Source organism: Lynx rufus, unplaced genomic scaffold, assembly GCF_022079265.1.
Source record: "Lynx rufus isolate CCGP_SWC_20201006 ecotype Redwood Valley unplaced genomic scaffold, mLynRuf1.p SCAF_4, whole genome shotgun sequence".
NCBI lineage: Eukaryota > Metazoa > Chordata > Mammalia > Carnivora > Felidae > Lynx > Lynx rufus.
In genome coordinates, this window is record NW_025814856.1 from 51,363,061 (window position 1) to 51,384,942 (window position 21,882).

Below are 21,882 nucleotides of genomic sequence, written 5' to 3' on the forward strand. Positions count from 1 at the left end.
AGCCAAACAAAAAATTTTTATTTGTCCATTCTCCCTCTGCCATTTCTTTTAAATGTTAGGGCCATAGTGTTGGTCTATGAGCATAAATATATGTCTCTCTTTGGCTTGGGCCTCCAAATGGATTTTCACTAAGTGGTAGGACTGTTGGAGTCCTGGACTTAGAGGCAGGATATAAAACCAATGAGAAGAAAACTGGATTGGGAAGTCTGCCAATGAGCCCTTATCTGACATCCTAGGTGGGTATTTGTCTGATGATAAATGGGAAGGGAAAACTTTTAGCTCTATTCTTCAAAGTTCATCCCAGATAAAACTCCTGGGAAGCCTAAGACTGAATTTTTCAGGTCCAGCAAATGACTTTACACCTTGGTCTTCTACAATCAATATCATATTCTAACAGCATGTCTTGTATGCTTGCCCAGTAGCCTGTGAACATTTTCAGGACTGAGACAATGTGTTTAATTTATAATATTAACTGCTGAGAATTGCTCTGAGTGCTTACTATGTACTAGACACCACTTCCCCCTCAACACTTGGTTAGGGGACTATATATATATATATAATAAAATTTATTTATTTAGAGAGAGAGAGTGAGCACAAGTCGGGGAGGGGCACAGAGAAGAGAGAATCCCAAGCAGGCTCTGCACCATCAATCAGTGCATAGCCCAATGTGGGGCTCAAACTCCGGAACCCTTGAGATCATGACCTGAGATCTGACTGTGCCACCCGGGCGCCCCTGGGACATACTTTTTAAAAATGAGCAAGGTCTCAGAGAATTTAAAGAATTCTGCCCAACATCACAGATCTGAAGCTACACCTGGAATGAGAACCCAGGTGGATGTGAATTTCAAATCGCACATAGACTGCAGTATCAAATATTACCCCATTTTCAATTTCCGTTAATCCTTTTGATTACGTCCAGGACAAAGTTGGTTTCACAGCTAATACTTGGTGCTTAACATCTAACACTTGGCTAACCCGTCGAACCAAGGAAGAGCAGGCTGAGAGCTTTTAACAGACTATAGATAAAATTTAACTGTTTTGTTTTCATTTAACTTAGTCCCACTGTACTCTTACGTGGCAAATGAGAGCGAATTTCCACTGTAGTAATATAAAATTTCTTAAACTTGTTCAACTGCTTTGCATATGTACAGAATACCTTTAAAAGGAAGCACAAAGGGGCACCTGGGTGGCTCAGTCGATTGAGCGCCAGACTCAGGTCATGATCTCACCTCAAGGTTCGTGGGTTTGAGCCCCGCATCAGGCTCTGTGCTGACAGCTCGGAGCCTGGAGCCTGCTTCGGATCCTGTGTCTCCCTCTCTCTCAAAAATAAATAAATGTTAAAAAGAAAAAAAAAATTTTTTAAAGGAAGCACAAAAACTGGTAATACTTCTTGTCTCCGCGGAGTCTTTATGGGTGGCTGGGGGAAACTAGGAGGAGACGGACATTTTGACTTTATTATATTCTTCTACACAAAATTCGAATTTTGTGACCGAAGATGGAGACAAAACAAACGAGAAAATTATTAAATAAATAATAGCGCATTTGGTAGGGAGAATATGGCAAAAACCATGAAGGTCTTAGAATAAATGAAGCTAAGGAAATGCTGTGTCAAAAACTTATCGGTGCAAAAAAAGAATCCACTTTACAGAGGAAACCGTGGACGAGGTGGCCCAGCGTCAGCCTCTGCCTCCTGAATGCTCGGTTCCTGTGGCTGGAGGTTCCACCTGCGCTTGCGCACAGTCTCAAGCCGGCCATTTCTGCGAGCATCTTCCACAACCGACCGAGAGCGCGCAGAAACAGCACGCACGCTTGCGGGGACGCGCACGCACGCGCGCCACGCCCCACCCCGTACGGCCCCACAAATCCCGAGGCGGCGAGGCCCGGGTTGTCTAGGCTCCGGGAGGTAATGCCCCGGAAGGCAGGGAACTTGGAAGAGGCCGAGGCCGGTGTGGAGGAGGTGGACGCGGAGGAGGTGGGCCCTGAAGAGTACGGCGGGGAGGAGTCGGGCGCCGAGGAGTCTGGCCGGGAAGAGTCTGACCCCGAAGAGCCGGGAGCCGAGGAGGAGATGGAGGCTGGGCAGCCGCGACCGGTGCTGCGCTCAGTGAACTCTTGCGAGCCGTCTCAGGTCATCTTCTGCAACCGCAGCCCGCGCGTCGTGCTGCCGGTGTGGCTCAACTTCGACGGCGAGCCGCAGCCGTACCCGACGCTGCCGCCCGGCACGGGCCGCCGCATCCATAGCTACCGAGGTAGGTGAGCCGGGGTCGCCCTGGCCCGGGCCGGCCCAGCCCGGCCGCGCCTCCTGCTTTGTCCCGGGGCGCCGCGAACGCCTGCTGGTGCCCCAGAGAGGTTGTGACAGATCCAGGTTGACGCTGCTACTAGGTGGTAGCCAATTCTTTCTTATAGGACTGAGTAATTTGCATCGGAGTTGGCTTTTCCCCCTTACACGTATATTTACCCCTAAAAGTGCTCCGTACCTAATGCCCGTTTGTTCATTACGTCTCTGAGAGAATCTCACATTCCCGAGTGTCCCCAGTGGGCCAGGTCCGCGTTAGGTCCCTGCCCTTCATGGAGAACACAGTCCAGTCGGGGAGACAGATGCATGCATAAACAGATGAGAACAAGCCAGTGTCACAGTTGCTGCAGGAGGAACGGAGCACAGCGGCCCGTGGGAGCTTGGAGCAGGCACCTAGCTCAGTGAAGGGAAGAGGTGTGTAAGTTTCAGTTAAGGACAGCTTTCCAATGGATCGTTTTGCCTTGAGAGTACGCGGTAATGTTTCTCAGACCTTTACTCCAAACTTCCCCTGATATTAAAGGAGGGAGAACACAGTTCTTCCAGGGATCAACATTTCTGTAGTCTTCTATTTTATCTAGGAAATTGTGTGAAATTTTGTTTTTTGCATCCAAAATTTATCTGTGCTTGAGTTAACATAAATTTTTTTAGAGAATCTTTTTTTTTTTTTTTAAGTTTTATTTATTTTGAGAGAGGGGGCGGAGAGAGAGAGGGGCAGACCATGACCTGAGCCAACAAAACCTAGAGTCTGCCCCTCAACTGACTGGACCACCCAGGCGCCCCTTAATATAAACTTTTTAAAAATTACCTACCATGAGGGGTGCCCGGTTGGCTCAGTAGGTTAAGCATCCCACTCCCAGCTCAGGTCATGATCTCGCAGTCCGTGGGTTCAAGCCCCGCATCGGGCTCTGTGCTGACAGCTCAGAGCCTGGAGCCTGCCTCAAGTTCTGTGTCTCCCTCTCTCTCTGCCCCTCCCCCACTCACGCTCTGTCTCTCTGCCTTTCAAAAATAAATAAACAATAAAAAAAATGACTTACTGTGTGAATGTACTTAATGGCACTGAACAGTACACTTAAAATGGTTAAAATGGTCAATTTTATGTAAGTTTTACTATAATAAAAATTTTTTTTACCAGTTTACATTTCTTAAAATTTCCCGCCAAATCTTCAAGTACATTTGTGTCCCAGGAACACATTCAGACATGCTTTCCACCTGCCTTAAACAGAATGTTAGTCCTGGGGAAGGCGGGGGGGGGGGGTTGCCTTCTTCCTCTCTCTCTCTCTCTCTCTCTCTCTCTCTCTGTCTCTCTCTCTCTTTTTGCATATGATGTATTTGTTTCTAAATTCATGTATACCTAAAATGTTTCTAAAATCATGTATACCTAAATGTTTCTAAAATCATGTATACAGATCTTAGAGATTGATGCGTTTTTGACAAATACGACACCTAGATCAAACTATAGGTTAAAACATTTCCATCACTCCCGGAAGTTCCTTCCTGCCCCTTTCCACTCAGTCCCCTCCCTTTCAGAGGCAACCATTCTTTTGATTTTTCACACCATAAATTAGTTTGGTCTATTCATACAGAATGTACCCTTTTCTGTGTGGCTTCCTTTTCTGAACATGATCTTTTTGCATCTTCTTGTTCTTGAGAAGCACAGATGTAAAGAGTTGGTGAAGTTCTTTTAGTTTGCAGTGTTGGGTGTGATTCGCAATGCATGTATTTGCTTTTTGACCATGGTAGCAGAAAGGGTGCTGTATTTGAAGCCTCAAGTATCTGCTCTTTTTCCCTTACTGTCCTCGTTGCCTTGAGCAAGTCACTTGGCTTTTTCAGATCTATTTGCTCATCTGTAAATAGATCTGTTGTGAGGACTGAGTAAGGTAATATTACTGGGAGGGCTTAGTAAGATATTTAAGTAGCATGGGAGGCAAGGACTTCAGGGTCAATCCAGGAAGATGAAGGAAATGGGTGTGTGGCTACATAACAGCCTCTTCTTGTTTTAACAGGTCACCTTTGGCTTTTCCGAGATGCAGGGACATATGATGGGCTTCTGGTTAACCAAACTGAACTATTTGTGCCATCTCTCAATGTTGATGGACAGCCTATTTTTGCCAACATCACACTGCCAGGTACTGATGTTCTATTTTTATAAAAAGATAAGGCTGGGGGTGCCTGGCTGGGCTCAGTGGGTAAAACATGTGATTCTTGATCTCAGCATCATGAATTCAAGCCCCATATTGACCATAGATCCTACTTAAAAATAAATAAATAATTATTTAATTAAAAATGATAAATCAAAAGATAAGGCTGTTGGAATAAGTAGAGAATAAGCAACTTGAAGGATCCAAACCTTTATTGGTTTTTGCTGGATGCTAGTCAAGTTATCCAACCTTTCTGTGTCCTTTTTTCCACTATAAATAAAATGGAACTAATTTATTTGTATCTTCTATATTGAACAAAGATGTGGTTGCTCAGAAGCTCTTTGGGCTTGTCAGAAATGAGCTGAATTAAAATACCTGATTGTCAGGGTACCTGGCTGGTTCAGTTGGTAGAGCATGTGACTCTTGATCTCAGGGTTGTGAGTTCACGCCTCACATTGGGAGTAGAAATTACTTACAAAATTTAATAAATAAGTAAAATATCTCATGTAATTATGAATACATTTTCGTTTCCCTGGCCTTAGAGCAGAATTATGCCCTAGAGTCTTAGAGAAGAATGAAGTATAGAGAATGAGATATCATGGCTTCTAGTGTTGTATCTTTTTTTTTCTTTTTTTTCTGAGAGTGTGAGAGAGTGTGCCTGTGAGTAGAGGAAGGTCAGAGGGAGAGGGAGAGAGAGGATCTTGAGCAGGCTGTACGCTATGAGATCATGACCTGAGCGGAAATCAAGAGTTGGACACTTAACTGAGCTGCCTGGGCATCCCTAGTGTTGTACCTTTTAATGTTATTTAACCCACTCAAGCTCACAGTGCCAATCAGGGGTTAAAAAAAACACACCAAATTGAATGTTAATATCATGGTTTACGATTTGTTTAAAACTCATTTGATTTTAAATAGGAAATGACCTATGACCCAGCAATTGCACTACTAGGTATTTATCCAAGGGATACAGGTGTGCTGTTTCAAAGGGGGCACATGCACCCCCATGTTTATAGCAGCACTGTCGACAATAGCCAAAGTATGGAAAGAGCCCAAATGTCCATCGATGGATGAATGGATAAAGAAGATGCGGTATATGTATATAATGGAGTGTTCCTTGGCAATCAAAAAGAATGAACTCTTGCCATTTGCAACTATGTGGATGGAACTAGAGGGTATTATGCTAAGCGAAATCAGTCAGAGAAAGACAAATATCATGACTTCACTCATATAAGGACTTTAAGACACAGAACAGATGAACACAAGGGAAGGGAAGCAAAAATAATATAAAAACAGGGAGGGGGACGAAACAGAAGAGACTCTTAAATATGGAGAACAGAGGGTTACTGGAGGGGTTGTGGGAGGGGGGATGGGCTAAACGGGTAAGGGGTATTAAGGAATCTACTCCTGAAATCATTGTTGCACTATATGCTAACTAACTTGGATGCAAATTAAAAAAACAAAAACAAAACTCGATTGATTTTATTAGGTTGAACCCAAACAAACTGTTCTAGTGGGTTAAAAAACTCCAAATACTGGGGCACCTGGCTACCTCATTTGGTGGAGCATGCGACTCTTGATCTCGGGGTTGTGAGTTCAAGCGCCATGTTAGGTGTAAAGATGATTTTAAAATAAAATATTAAACACCCAAATACATGTAGCTTCATAAGGTTCAAACAGATATGTATGTATAGATCCTATCTTAAGGAAGTAGGTGTATAAAAATTGGTAAGTTAAATTGATAAATGTAGTAAATTTTGCCTTATAGGATACCCTTACACTGTCAGTTTCCCAGTGAGCTTAAAATAGAATTGGAGGGGTACCTGGGTGGATCAGTCAGTTAAGCATCTGACTCTCGATTTAAGGTCTGGGTTTGTGAGATCGAGCCCCACATTGGGCTCTACGCTGACAGTGCGGAGCCTGCTTAGAATTTTCTCTCTCTGCCCCTCTCCTGCTTGTGTGCTTGCTCTCTCTCTCTGTCTCCCTTTGTCAAAATAAAAAAATAGACTAAAAATAATAAAAAATACAAATAAAATCTTAAAAATTTTTTAATGTTTATTAATTTTTGAGAGAGAGACAGTGCAAGCTCAGGAGGGGCAGAGGGAGGGAGACACAGAATCCGAAGCAGGCTGCAGGCTCCGAGCTGTCAGCACAGAGCCTGATGTGGGCTCAAACCCACAAACCAGGAAGTCATGACCTGAGCCGAAGTCAGTTGCTTAACTGACTGAGCCACCCAGGCGCCCCCCAAAAGTAGAAATAAAATAGACTTGGAGTCCCTCAAATCCAGTTACAGACTGTTTGGTTATCTGTTGCTGTGTGAGAGCTATCCCAGAATAACAACCACCTTTTTATTTGTTCATAATTCTACAGTCTGGGCTGAGATCAGCGAGGGGGGTTTCTGCTCACTGGTGGTGGTTGGTGTGGCTGACTTCTGCTGGCAGGTTGGCAGGAGGTTGAGCCTCTCTCCCATGCTTTCTCAGGGCATGACCCTCTTTGTGTGGTGTCTCCTGCTGGGTGGCTCGGGACTCCTGAGAGCATAAAAGCAGGAGTTGCCAGGGCTTCTTTTTTTTTTTTAATTTTTAAAAACTAAACAATTTTTAATTTAATCTAATTAATATATTTTTAAAAGTTTATTTACTTATCTTGAGAGGGGCGGGGGAGGGACAGAGAGAGGAGAGAGAGAGAATCCCAAGCAGACTCCATGCTGTCAGTGTACAGCCCAACATGGGGCTTGATCTCATTTACTGTGAGAGCATGACTTGAGCAGAAATCAAGAGCCGGACACTCAACTGACTGAGCCACCCAGGCACCTCTTAATTTTTTATTTTGGAGTGTGAGCAGGGGAGAGGGAAAGAGGGAGAGAGAGAGAGAGAGAGAGAGAGAGAGAGAGAGAGAGAAAACGAGAACCTTAAGTGGTTCCACACTCAGTGCAGAGTCTGATGCAGGGCACAGTCTTAAAGCTTAGGTTCAGAATTGGCACAGTGTCACGTCACCCACGTTCAATTAATTAAAGCACATCACAAGCCCAGCCCTCTTATAAGGGGAAGTTATTATACAAGGTCATGCATACCATGAGATGTCCATGAGGGCCATCACATTCCCCTCTGCCACAACACATGTACTCAATTTTTTTTCCTCCAAAGTGAGGTCCTTCTGTAGTAAATGGAATTGCTATGGTTGGCAAAGCATCTTGCTCATTTCTTGTCCCAAGGCCCGAGTCTGCTGCTGAGGTTTTGGTTTTCTGCATTTACAGTGTATACTCTGAAAGAGCGGTGCCTCCAGGTTGTCCGAAGCCTAGTCAAGCCTGAGAATTACAGGAGACTGGACATCGTGAGATCACTCTATGAAGATCTGGAAGACCATCCGAATGTAAGGAAAGACCTGGAGCGGCTGACACAGGAGCATATTGAAAACCAGCGGATGGAAGGGGAGACTGAAATGAAATGAAATGAAACTGAAATGAAATTTGCACTCCTGAGTCTCGGCCTTAGATGGTACTGACTGGTCTTGATCTACATTTAGGACTGGTCACTTATTCTCAGATTCAAGGTGTCTCATTCCCAGAGGGAAAAATCCTCCATTGCTTAAAGGAAAGTTAACTGACTTCACTAGGCATTGTGATGTTTAGGGGCAAATGTCACGAAATGTAATTTAATGCCTGCCCTTTCTATAAGTATTCAAGTGTTCATCAAGTAGTTGCATTTTTGCCTCCTAGTAAGTCAGGAAAGTTTGTATGTAAGGACTTTTGTGTAAGTGCTTCAATGAGAATTGCAGCATACTCTAAAATTGTAAGAAAGCAGTGGCATCTGCTTTTAATTGCTGTGTTGTGGTTGGTGACGTGTCAGCCTCCCACTTGGAGAAGACAGACATGTCCTTGAGGCAGGGACAAGTCTGTCTTCTCTTTGAGACCCCAGTGCCTCACACATTATGAGCCTTCAGTCAGTGTTTGTTGAATGAACAAACCAGTGGATACTTTGGTAGAAAGTGTTTGGAGGTTTTGCCCTTTTTTGGGGGGTGGGGAGGTGGGACCTTACGGTGTATACCATAAACAAATGTTTTAAAGGGAATTACTTTTATAGAAAGCACTTTTTATAACTTTCTAAATTTTGTGCTTTTCTGTGTCCGCTGTTGTTGCAGTGCTCTTTTATTTGTTTCTAAACCAGGATTAGCTTTGTGGTGATCACTTTTTTTAAACTTGACAGCTGAACTGAAGATAGGAGAAAATAGCTGTCCTCTTAATTCTAGTATTAAGGAGCTACTGCTGTACTGCAAATAGGTTTTTGCCAAGTGTGGATATTTCTGTTACTTTTTGTAAATCCATTACATTTCTGTTTGGCTTAGCATTTTTTTTTTTTTTTTTTTAATGCTGCCAGCATTTTAACCAGGGGCCAGTGGTTTTGGGCGCTGGGGACCACTGAGGAGAGCCACTCTTGGGTTCATGTGGGCTCACGAGGCTGCCTGGTTTAGCATTTTTCATCAGGCAGGAACTGGTGAGACTTTGCACCTGGCTGGAAGAGAGGTGGAGGAAGGAAGCCCTCCATCTCTGGGATTACTCACAACATAGAATGGATTCCTGGAGTAGCTAAGAATGTTTTATAGTTTTATAAATGTACAAATCCTTTCTTACAGGCTGGACTTAAATTGATTAATTCAAATGCAATACTTCTATCAGTCTTATTTTTTTTTGGTAACTAATAGTTTAAAAAAAAAAAATCCCCCCAGTAGAGAACATTTTGGTAAAGACAGTAAAGTAAAAGGAAAAAAAAAAAAGATCACTGTAGATATATTACTTGAATACAGCCACTAAACATTTTGAACTTTTAGCCTCTTTAGGGCATCTTGTGGTTGGTTTGGTTTTACATAGTTAAAATCATACTGAATATACAGTTTTGTATTCTACCTTCTCAGTTATAACTTTATAACTTAAATATTTTCCCATGGTATTATAAGCTCTTTTCAGACATTAGTGCGGTCTTCCTTTTGTAAACAGTGGGATATTTCTTGGTATCTCTAGTTCCTGTACTAACCTTTGAGCACAATTCCTGTGCTCTGAAATCAGCATGAACAAGACAATGCTCCACAGTTTCCCCTAGACTTTGTTTCACCTAATCTTAAGCCCCTCTTTCAACATTCAACAAATCGATTAGCTTTTGTTTCTTAAACGCACTGTAGCACTCATTCAGTGACACACCTCTCAGTGTCTGCCGTGTTACGAGCTGTTGGGTGGGAAGAAAGAAATCCTGGGGAGCTGGTAGCAGTACATATTTGAGGGTGGGATGGGATGGGGGATGTAAGAACGTAAGGATTAGTTCAATGTTGGTTGTTTTTTTTTTTAACCTGTCTTTGTCCAAATGAAATTCGTGTTTCTCTTGTGAAACCATGTAGATTGAGTACTGTGTTGTTTTGTGTGTTGTCCAGGAGGATTAAAAACCTGTAGCATGAATAATATGTTTTTCATTTGAAATCTTATGACTGTATCAAATGTATTGCTCTTAAGAGACTGTGATGTTTTCCTATTTTGAGTTTAAAAAAACCTGTTCTTTAATACATTAAATGGTGCTGAGTAAAGAAAATAGGGTGTGTCTCAGTATTACTTCAAACAGGCTCTGTTGTGAGAACTGTGTTTCTTTAAAGGCTTGAAGTGGGGAGGGGCATTGCAAATACAAGCAACTGTCTTCATGCTCAGTCCCTTTTCTTTTGTTTTTATTATTTTTATTTTTTAAATTTCCTTAAGTAATCTCTACACCCAATATGGGGCTCGAAGATCAAGATCAACCCCAAGACCAAGAGTCACATGCTCTACTGAGCCAGCCAGGCCACCCACCCTGGTTTTATGTATGTATGTGTTTGGTTTTTAATTTTTCTTTCTTTTCTTTTTCACCGTGTTTTATTTATTTATTTTTAATTTTTATTTGCTTATTTTTTCTTAAGTAGGCTTCGTTTCCAGTGGGGATCCCAACATGGGGCTTGAACTCACGACCCTGAGATTAAGACCTGAGCTGAGAGGTGCCTGGGTGGCACAGTCGGTTAAGCATCCAACTCTTGATTTTGGCTCAGGTCTTGATCTCACAGTTGTGAGATTGAGCCCCAAGTTGGGCTCCACACTGAGCATGGATTCTACTTGGGATTCTCTGTCTCCTTCTCTCTCTCTGCCCCTCCCCGACTTGTGCTTTCTTTCTCAAAATAAATAAACATTAAAAAAGAAGAACTGAGCTGAGATCAAGAGTTGGTGCTTAACCCTTAACTGACTGAGCCACCCAGGTACCCCTTGCCATTTTTTTAAATATTTATTTTTGTGAGAGCGTGAGTGGGGAAGGGTCAGAGAGGGAGGGAGATAGAGAATCCCAAGCAGGCTCTGTGCTGTCAGCGTGGAGCCCAATGCAGGGTTCCAACCCACTGCGAGATCATGACCTGAGCCAAAGCCAAGAGTCAGACACTCAGCCGACTGAGCCACCCAGGTGCCCCCACCATGTTTTTTATTTTTTCTAATTTTCAAAAAAAAATGTTTATTTTTGAGAGAGAGTGTGAGCAGGAGAGAGACAGAGAGAGAGAGGGAGACAGAGAATCTGAAGCAGGCTCCAGGCTCTGAGCTGTAAGCACAGAGCCCGACATGGGGCTCGAACTCACGAACTAGGAGATCATAACCTGAGCCAAATTTGGGCGCTTAACTGACTGAGCCACCCAGGCACCCCCCCCACCGTGTTTTATTTTATTTTTTTCAAAACACTGTTTCTTTTAGCTTTATTTTTCATGTAAAAATGAAGTATCACTGTGAAAAAAATTAAGCCTTACAGAAAAGCATTAAGAAGAAAAGTACTCACATTGGGAACAAAGGTGTTTGTTTTTTTTCTTCCACATAAACAGAACCAACCTTAACAGACACCTCACTGAAGAAGAAACACAGTTGGCAAGTAAGCATATGAAAAATGCTTCACATCATGTCACCAGGGAAATGCCAATTAAAATGAGATACCAATACATACCTATTAGAGTGGCCAAAATCTGGAGGATTGCCAACAAATGTTGGTGAGGCAGAGCAAGAGGAATTCTTACTGCTGGTGGAATGCAAAATGGTACAGCCACTTTGGAAGACAGTTTGGTGGTTTCTTACAAAACTAAACTTATTATTATATATTCCAGCAATCCTGCTCCTTGGTATTTATCCAAAGGAGCTAAATGCTTGGGTATTTATAGCAGCTTCATTCCTAACTACCAAAACTTAGGAGGAACCAAAGTGTCTTTTAGTAGGTGCGTGGCTAAATAAACTCGTTCCAGACAACAAAATATTAATCAGCACTAAAAAGAAATGAGTTGTCAACCATGAAAAGACATGAAGGAAACTTTAATGCACACTACTAAGTGAAAGAAGCCAATCTAAAAAGGTCACCTAGTGTATGATTTGAGCTCTGTGATGTGGAAAAGACCAAACTATGGAGTAAAAAGATACTGGTTGCCAGGTTATGGAGGGGAGGGTGGGATAAATAGGCAGAGAACAGGGTTTGTTTAGGGCAATGAAACTCCTCTGTATGATACTCTAATAGTAGATACGTGAGTTTTTGCAACATGGAATATACAACACCAAGAATAAACCCTAAAGTAAACTATGGACTTGGGGTGATAATTATGAGTCAATGAGGGTTCATCAGTTGTAACAAAGATACCGCATTGGTGGGGATGTTGATCGTGGGGGAAGCTTTGCATGTGTGGCGGCAGGAGATGTATGGGAAATTCCTATACCTTCCTCTTAATTATGCTGTGGTTTTTAAATTAAAAAAAATTTTTTTTAATGTTTATTTATTTTTGAGAGAGAGAGAGACAGTGTGTGAGCTAGGGAAGGGGCAGAGAGAGGGAGACACAGAATCCAAAGCAGGCTCCAGGCTCTGAGCTGTCAGCACAGAGCCCGATGTGGGGCTCAAACTCACAAGCTTTTAGATCATGACCTGAGCTGAAGTCGGACGCTTAACTGACTGAGCCACCCAGGTGTCCCAATTACACTGTGATTTTAAAGTCTATTTAAAAAAAAAAAAAAGAACAAGAAAGCTGAGTGGTTATCATTTTATCAGTACTTATACTGAGAAGGTTATGAAAGGACAGGCACTGTCCTAGAAATCAACACACTAAGGATATGAAATAGATAGCAGTGTTTTGCCCTCTTGACACGTGAGCACCAATGTGAACTTTTCAGATACTTTCACACAAAGTTCCTGTAACCTGTTCTTACCAGCTCAGTCCTACTCTATGCCAGTCACTGGGCTGCCTGATACCCCTTCAGTAGTTCCCTTTTCTGTCGGCACACTTAAACTGCCTGCCCCACAGAACACTTCTCCGGGGCTTCCCCTCACCGCACATACCCTGTAACCCATTGACAGATCATAGAAAAAGTGGATAAGCTTATGATGTTAATCAAAAGGATTTGGGCAATAGCCCTGGATATATAAAAGAAAAACCCACAAAACTTGTTTCAAAGTTGGAACATGAGGGGCGCCTGGCTGGCTCAGTCAGTGGAGCATGTGGCTTGATATTGGGGGTTTGAGCTCAAGCTCCACGTTGGGTGTGGAGATTACTTAAAAATATTATTTCAAAAAATTTTTATTTATTTTGAAAGAGAGAGTGAGCAAGCATGAGTTGGGGAAGAGCAGAGAGAGAAGGAGAGAGAGAATCCCAAGCAGGTTCCATGCTATTAGTGCAGAGCCTGACATGGAGCTCGACTCCCACGAACCGTGAGATCATGACCTGAGCTGAAATCAAGAGTCGGATGCTTAACTCACTGAGCCACCTAGGCACCCCTACTTAAAAATGTTAAAAAAAAAATATCGGAACATGAAACCTCAGGAAAGTATGTCAGCATAACATACATACAAATAGCAATATGCTCTCCCTGTTCTTCAGGCAGAAAACACAAAAGATTGCCTTGCACCACTTGGGAGAAGTTGAGTCTTAGAGTCCTGCATTGGCCCCACAAATGTTAACAGAACTAAGACTACTGTAAGGACCAAAGGAAATCATAGCGAACCATTTTATCTTCAGATAAATTGAAGGAGAGTTCCTTGGTCAAGGGATAGCTTAGCAGCATTGTGCTTGAGAGGGAGTGGCATGAGATGACATTCTTCACCTTTAGGAGGTCCCACACAAGAATGCTGGGAATGTGAGGATGATTCTATCAGGTCTGGAATACCCTGTCCTGGAACAACTACAGGGAGAAGGGAGGAATTGTGAGGGTGGCCTGGTGTGCCCCTGGAGCAGCAGTTTTCCAAATATTGGTTTATAGTTTTCCTTGATAGACTTTAGGACTGTCCTACGTCTCTTGTAGATAAGAAAGCAGACTCCTCTGGAACAGACCCCAATACTGAAAATAAATGTACATCCCAAATAAAGGGAAGGAGGGAAGGTGTTCATTCTCTTTCTCCTATCCCTCCTCCCTCCGTGTGTGTGTGTGTGTGTGTGTGTGTTAATAGAAAATATATTGATCTCCACCCCTGGTTCCCAGCACATAGTTCCTAAAACCCTGGTAAATTCCTAAATGATAAAGCACTAGGAGCATCTTTTGTTCTAATGAAGCAACTCAAGGTAGGCTTTTGAATGGCTCCTGGCTGGGGGCTGGTCACCAGAAAGATACCAAGTCATGATTAGAAGCTTGGGATTTTCAGCTATGCCCCATCTCCTACTTCTGCAGAGAGGGCAGAGGGGATGGAAATAGAGTTAATAATTGATCCTGCCTCTGTGGAAGCCTCCACAAAACCCTAGCAGTAGGGGGTTTGACAGCTTCTGGGTCAGTGCACTCCTCTAGACTGGGAGGGTGATGCAACCCAACCCCATGGGCACAGAAGCTCCTGCACCCTATGTATCTCTTCATCTGGTTGTTCATCTGTATCTGTCTGTCTATTTATTTATAAAGTGTATTTATTTTGAGAGAGAGAGAGAGCGTGTGCTGAAGGGGGAGCGGGTGAGGGGCAGAGAGAGGGAGAGGGAGAATCCCAAGCAGATTCTGTGTTGTAGAGCCCGATGTGGGGTTTGAGAGATCACGACCTGAGCCAAAATCAAGAGCAGAGGCTTAACAGACTGAGCCACCCATGTGCCTCTGTATCCTTTTTTTAAAAAAGTAAATACTATAAGTGTTTCTTTGAGTTCTGTGAGCTACTCTAGTAAATTAATTGAACCCAAGGAGGGGGTCATGGGAACCTCCTATCTGTAGCCAAGTAGTACAGAAGTGGTGGGTGACCTGGGGCACTGCTACTTGCCATCCACATCTGAAGTAGGGAGGGAACAGTTTTGTGGGAATGAACCCTTAATCTGTGGGATCTGACACTATCTTCAGGTAGACAGTGTTAGAAGTAAGTTAGGTTGTAGCACACCCAGCCCGTGTTGCACAGAATTGCTTGTGGGGAATCACTCCCCTGCCTCCACATTTGGTGAGCAGAAGTGTCAAAAGCTAAGTGTTCTGTGTAAAAGTAAAGGAGAAACATAGAGGAGAAGGTAGAACTGTTTTTTGTTTTTTTTCCTACCCAAGAGAAGAAGAGAGTAGGACTGGGTTTTTTCTCAAACCCTCTGGGAAAATTAATAAAAGGAAAACTCGCTAAAATGGAATCAGGAGGCCAGTAGGGGGAGCTCTCACACCCTACCACTCCTGATCAGTTGCATATCCATAGGAAGAGATGGACCTTGTGGGTCTACACTACTTTACCATCCCAGTAGGAGAAAAAAAGGTTTACCTCTTCTCCCAGCAACAGCGCAGCCAATGAGACAACTCAGCCAGTGAAAAGCCACTATACTTTAAACTCCCAGTTTGCTCTAATGGACTTTATGACAGCACTCCCAACTCCCCTCTTTCATGTATAAAAGAGACTTCCTCTCTTTTGTTCTGCGACTTGCCTATGGGTTTTGCAGTAGCTTGTGTGTCCTGAATTCCAATTCTCTGCTATTTCTGAATGAACCCAATTTTGCTGGTAAAATAACTGACAGTTTTATGTTTAAGGTTACCTACTCTTCTGGAGAATGATCATGTACTATTGTGGTAGGGTCCCCTCCCTAAAGGAAAAAAAACAAAAAAACAAAAAACCTCAAGGCAACCTGGCTATATGCATACGTGACAACATCCCTCACGACCTTGTAACATGAGACCACTTAATCAGACTGCATGCTTGTTGTTACCATATATGGGAAACAAAGAAGTAAAAAATAAATAAAAACCTACGCCAGGTGGCATTCGGGGCTCAGTTCTTTGCGTACGAACCCAACTATGAACCCAACTGAGTGGTGCCAGCAGGAATAAAGTTGCTTCCTGGAAAGAAAAGCCTCGGTGTCACGACTCTTTGTGTGAGAATCCTGCTACACTATCAGAAAAAAACAATGAAGATATTTTTATTAGACAGAAAAAAACATGTGCAAAGTACACAGAGAAGCTTTGTTATTGTTAATCCCCTATCATCAGTCTTCTTTTCTCGTCCCAACTTTGTGATAAAACACCGGTTCTCAACTCTGCCTGCCCATAATTAGAATTACTTGGGAAGATTTTTAAAATGCCAGTGCCCAAGTCCCACCCCAGTCTGGATCTTCGGAGGCCAGGCTGGGCATGTACAGTTTGTCAAAGGTAATTAGATGTGAATAGGTCTAAATGACATAACTATATAACTAATTACATTCAGCCTCAATAACTGTTTCAACTGATTGTGGGAGGGAGGGTATTGGCCAGGGAAAGCAGCTAATTAGGGGAAGAAATGAACTGTGCAGGATCAAAGGAGATTTCTCTTTGTGGTGAGGCAATATTATAGAGTAGAAAGAGCACTTCCTTTGGAGTCAGAATTGGGTTGAATCCTGTCACGTGGCCAATTTGATTTGGCCAAGTTACACTGACTTATGCCTCAGTTTTCCCTTCTGTAGAATGGGAACAATTAAACCTACCTTATAAGGTTGTTGTGAGGATGCCAGATAATGTATGGTAAATGCTTGGTATTTGGCAGGGGAGCAGTAGCTCTACTACTTAGTGATAACAAAGATCTTACTTTGAAGAATTTATTCTAAAGAATGGGGACCAAGATGTGCCCCTAAGATGATCTGCTCAGGCCCTGATCTCTCTGATCAGATCTCTCTGGAGAAGAAAATCCTAGGACTCAGATTCCGAGCCCTGAGGATGGGATGAGAAGGAAACTTGCCAAAAACCCAAGGAAATAGCAGAGAGAGGAGTTGCCGGGGCTTGTCTATCCTGGACTAGGCTGAATGCAAATCTCCTGTGGTTTCAAAGCCCCATCAGTGGGAAGAGGCCTCATGGCACTAAGGGAGGAAAGCTACAACCCATGCTCTGTGCTTGTAACAGAGAGGGAGAGGCAGGAGGAGGAGGGCTCTGCAAGTAGAAAACATGAGAGAAACAGAAGGATCTATGCTCTGGGCTGTAGGTGCTTTCCCATTCTATTCCACCGTCAAACACTCTTGAAACACAGGACTTCCCATGAAAAGCAGTCACAGAACACTAAAATATGCCCTAATTCCAACATCAAAGGGGTAGACTCACATAAAATCAACCCTTTACTGGGCTAAGCACTTTACTGTTTATCCCAAGCATTTGGAGGTCCATTTAAGCTTCACACCGATCCTTCGAAGTGATTATGGGAGGATATCCAGTTTACAAAAGAGAAAACTGCAGCCTTGCTCAGGATAAAGTACCAGACAGTGACAGAACTACCGCTTGTATCCAGGTAGAATTCTAAGGTGGTGGATGCTTTTTTCTTTTCCTTTCTTTTAAAAATGAGCTTGATGTCCTTTGATCCTTTGTCCTCTGATGGATTGTGGGAGCACTCTTCCTGGAGCTTTTTTTCTAAAGGATTTTTTTTTTTTTTCAACGTTTATTTATTTTTGGGACAGAGAGAGACAGAGCATGAACGGGGGAGGGGCAGAGAGAGAGGGAGACACAGAATCGGAAACAGGCTCCAGGCTCCGAGCCATCAGCCCAGAGCCTGACGCGGGGCTCGAACTCATGGACCGCGAGATCGTGACCTGGCTGAAGTCGGACGCTTAACCGACTGCGCCACCCAGGTGCCCCTGGAGCTTTTTTTCAATATTATCAATGGCAGCTACCATTTTTCGAGTCTATTCTCTGTACAAGAAAGACTGTAGTAGGCATTCTATATGGGTTGTATAAATTGATTTAATCTATTTCTCTAGCTCACAACCTTAGGCAATAGAGCTCATTAGTACCATTTTATAGATGTGGAATGCAAGGTTTGAGAAGTGAAATGGGTTGTCCAGGGACACAAAACCTGTTGGTGGCAGAACCAAGGCTTGCCCCAGGACTTTTTGCTTTCCTTTCAGGTTCCTTCTGCAGCCGGATGTTTATGGCCACAAAGTGGAACTCTAGTTTATTTGCTCTCGCTGATGTTGCCTAATCTCTTGGAACTTCTCTATTTCTGTGTAAAAAAGGGGATAATACTGGGATGCCTGAGTGGCTCAGTTGGTGAAGCATCCAACTCGTGATTTCAGCTCAGGTCATGATCTCACAGTTGTGAAATCAAGCCCCTCCTGGGGCTCTGTGGTGGGCATGCAGCCTGCTTGAGATTCTCTCTACTTCTCCCTCTACTCCTCCTCCACTTGAGCATGTGCGTGTGCACACGCTCTCTCTCAACAAAAAAGGGGGATAATACTATCTATAGCCTAGGCCTATGAAAGTTACAGAAAATGATTTATGCAGAGCACATGACAGGTATAGATAAGTGGTAGTTATTATAATAAAGAGGAAGTTTGTAGCCAGTGATCAGACTGTTTGGGTTCAAATCCCAGCTCTGTCACTTGTACCTGTATGATATTCGGCAACTTACCCAACCTCTCTGTGCTTCGGTTTCTCATCTGTACAATGGGGGTAATAACCACACCTACCTAATAGGTTCATTGAGAGGAGTAGGTAAAATGACCCAGGTGAAGTCTGCACATCGTAAATGATCAATAATACTAGCCACTATTAGTGTAAGTTCTCCTCCTACTCTACTTAATAATTCAATTTGCCCTGAAATCTCTCTTATTCTGCTTTCCCCCATTAAGATTTATTACCTTCTAAGATAATAATTCAGTGTGCCACCCCCAATCTCTTTCATCATACTTTGCTTTTATTCTCTAATGTTACCTATCATGTTCTATAGTGCTAAGTTATTTACTTACTTAATATTTTACCGCTTATTGTCTATATTCCTCCAGGGTATGGATTTTGTCCTTTTTTTTCTTTCTTTAAAAAAATTTTTAAAAAATGTTTATTTATTTTTGAAGGAAAGAGAGACAGAGCATGAGCCGGGCGGTTGGGGGGGGTGCACAGAGAGAGAGGGAGACACCGAATCTGAAACGGGCTCCAGTCTGAGCTGTCAGCGCAGATCCCAACATGGGGCTCGAACTCACAAACCACGAGATCATGACCTGAGCTGCAGTTGGTCACTTAACCAACTGAGCCACCCAACACCCCATGTCCTTTTTTCCTCAGAGGCATTGCCAGCACCTAGAACAGTGTCTAGCACATAGTAGCTGTTCAATGAACACTAACCGTTATTATGATAAAGTCTATCTTGTCTACCCTATTTAACTTGCTCTCAATTCCTAATTCCCTTAACCAACTTTCCTTTTTCTTTTTTGCAATAGCACTTACTACCTTTTAACACACCTCATAACTTATTTATTACATACTTTTATTACTTATCATTAGTTTTCTTCTCCCACCATCTAGGTTTTAAGTCCCATGAAAGTAAGGAAGTTTGTAGATTTTCTCCAATCCTGTATCTCCAATCCCTTGAACAGTGCCTGGCATATAGTAGGTAATTAACAGAATATTTGTTGAATGAATTCTATGTGGCGGAGCGCCCAAAACACTGGGACTGGAGTCAGAAGTCCTCCTGGGACTGCCACTGAAGTCCTCGTGTGTCCTTAAACGCGTTCCCGCCCCACGTCGCCAGTCGGTCCAGCCGGCGGGGCGGGTGTCGCGCCGCGAGTGGCCGCTGGGGGCGGTGGTGCCAAGCTCCCGGCCCGCCCACTTCCCCGGAGGAGGTGGCTGGCTGGCTGGCTGGGACCCGCCCGCCCTCGGAGTAGAGAAGCCCCGGGTCCCCGCGGGGCTGCCCCAGTTGCCGGCGAGCCTGACCGCCGGCCTCCGGAGCCCAGCCATGTCCTGCTACATCTACCAGCTGCCCGCCTGGGTACTGGACGACCTGTGCCGCAACATGGACACGCTCAGCGAGTGGGACTGGATGCAGTTCGGTGAGTGGGCTCCCCCTGGCGACCCCGCCACCAAGCCCCCTGCCCACCCCTGTTTAAGTGGGTCCCGAACTGAGGGGTTCTTTGTGCGGCCGTTCCGGGCCGGAGCCTCGTCGTGTATCCTCAGCTGGCCACCACCCCTTATCTGGACACCCCCCCACTCCTCACCACTACCACCGGGATTGTCTGGAAGGTGTTAGACGATCTTAGAAAATTTCTGTTGTTCATCTGTCGCTGAATAATGACCGGCTCGACTTTGCTGTTTACGGTAAAGCTTATCCTAATAGCTCTATCAGCAATTACTGTGCGCTTACTGTGCGTCCCGCCCGGATGCAGGCACTGACACGGATTATCTCATTGAATTCCCACAAGGGCCTATAAAATGCATGTTTCTCTTACACCTTTTTACAGACGTGGAGACAGATTGAGAGAGTGATGGAGTAAATTGCCTACGGGCATGGCGTTGCTAAACGGTTGCTAAACTCCTTGGTGTGTTTGTTTGTTTGAGCTTGGTAATAGGCAGAGAGGGCCTGGCATCTGGGGCGGGGCGGGGGGGACGCTGCGCGCCTCTGGTCCTCCGATTCCCAAGCCGAGGTCTGCATTCCAGGCTCCACCTCCTCCCAGCTGGTGACTTTGGACAAGTTGCTTCAGTTCTCTGAGCCTCAGCTTCTTAATCTGTAAACTGGAGGTTCTTGTGAGTAATGAAAATTACGCAAAGGCACCTGACACTTAAGTGTCAGATTCTTGTAAGTAATAAGGAAGTATTAATAATTATTATGTTTGTGTTTGAAGTCATTGTAACTGGTACCACTTTATTTTTAAAATAATCTCTATATTTTCTTTAAAAAATTTTTTTAACGTTTGTTCATTTTTGAGAGAGAGTGAGTGAGAGCGAGCCCTAGTGGGGGAGGGGCAGAAAGAGGGAGACAGAATCTGAAGCAGGCTCCAGGCTCGGAGCTGTCAGCACAGTGCTGGATGCGGGGCTCGAACTCACGCTTAACTGACTTAGCCACCTAGGTTCCCCTAAAATGATCTCTGTATTTTCTTTCGAACTTAGATTATGATATGTACCATTTATACAAGAGTGTATGATATATGCACAGTTGAAAGAATAGTAATAAAATGAACGTGTTTTTGTTATCCATCAGTTTGAGCAAATAATATACCTTTTAACCTAGTGATTCTCAACCAGAGGCGATTTTGCCCCCTCGGAAACACATGTCTGGACATTTTTGGTTGTCACAGCTGGGGGCATGCAGTGAGTAAAAGCCAGGGGTGTTGCTAACCACCCTACAATGCACAGGACAGCCCCCTCCACGTAGGATTATCAGGTCCAAAGTGTCAATAGTGCTCAGATTCAGAAACCCCGTTTTCAACCAGTAACAAAAATAATACACGCTTATTGAAAAATAGCGTGGCAAACAAAGATTAGCTCAAATTCCACTACTCAGGGATAACCATTCTTATTTGGATGCTAATATAATAATGATAATAAACAGCAACAACTTTTGCTGCCTACTTCCTATGTGTTAGCAGAGTGCTATGTGATTTATACCTTCTAGTATATAATAATAAATTTACTTACGTGCATGCATTTTTCAAAAATTGTATCATTTTGTACATTCTAATAGCATGCTTTTTTAACTTAAAATATTCAGGTATTTCTCCTTGCCAAGCAATGTTCCTTAGCAACATGGATTTAGGTTTTATTTTAGCTTGTATTTTTGTTAACTATTTTTAATGGAAAAAGCGACGCATGCATTTATAAAAGTAAATAATACAGCAGGGGTGGGGAGGAAGGTAAATGTCTTTCTTCTTCCGGGTCTTCAGTCTCAGTCCTCTCCCCAGAGGCGGTCACTGCTAACATGTCAGGACACCTCTGAGAAAGTCAGGACACCACCTGATCTTCTAGACTGTTCCTTTGTTCCAATGACCTGTGACTTATCTACTTTGAATGTTTCCTGGGCAGTGGACAAATTTTGTATAGGAGACTCCCTCTAGGTTTTTTTTGTTTTTTGTTTTTTCATGTCGGCCTTGACTGTAAACACCAGAGGAACTTCTGTTCCTAAGATATTTAAAAGGTACACCTGTGGCTTTTTTTTTTTTATTAAAGTTTATTTATTCTGAGAGAGAGTGAGCAGGGGAGGGGCAGACAGAGAGGGAGAGAGTCCCAAGTAGGCTCCTCACTGGCAGTACAGTGCCTGATGTGGGGCTGGAACTCACAAACCGTGAGATCAT

The 21,882-nt window shown here is 43.5% G+C and overlaps 2 protein-coding genes across 5 annotated transcripts in view; both read left to right on the top strand.

Moving 5' to 3' along the window:
• Positions 1–1,843: 1,843 nt before the first annotated feature.
• Positions 1,844–10,001, top strand: VHL (von Hippel-Lindau tumor suppressor). The gene is made up of 3 exons (XM_047096521.1): positions 1,844–2,246; positions 4,297–4,419; positions 7,682–10,001. Exons 1-3 carry the CDS (start codon positions 1,907–1,909, stop codon positions 7,873–7,875), a joined length of 657 nt encoding a protein of 218 aa, XP_046952477.1. The 5' UTR covers positions 1,844–1,906; the 3' UTR covers positions 7,876–10,001.
• Positions 10,002–19,462: 9,461 nt separating this feature from the next.
• IRAK2 (interleukin 1 receptor associated kinase 2) overlaps positions 19,463–21,882 on the top strand; it is a 62,924-nt gene continuing 60,504 nt past the window's right edge. For all 4 annotated transcript variants that reach the window (XM_047095642.1, XM_047095644.1, XM_047095645.1 and 1 more), the window contains exon 1: positions 19,463–19,647. In XM_047095642.1, coding sequence (XP_046951598.1) covers positions 19,554–19,647 — 94 coding nt within the window. In that variant the 5' untranslated portion in view covers positions 19,463–19,553. The remainder of the gene's footprint in view (positions 19,648–21,882) is intronic.

Bases quoted from the DNA above. Each gene is read 5' to 3' on its own strand.
- VHL (XM_047096521.1), top strand. From the start codon at position 1,907: ATGCCCCGGAAGGCAGGGAACTTGGAAGAGGCCGAGGCCGGTGTGGAG. The intron at 2,247-4,296 runs GTAGGTGAGCCG...TTGTTTTAACAG, and splicing joins CCGCATCCATAGCTACCGAG to GTCACCTTTGGCTTTTCCGA. The intron at 4,420-7,681 runs GTACTGATGTTC...CTGCATTTACAG, and splicing joins TGCCAACATCACACTGCCAG to TGTATACTCTGAAAGAGCGG.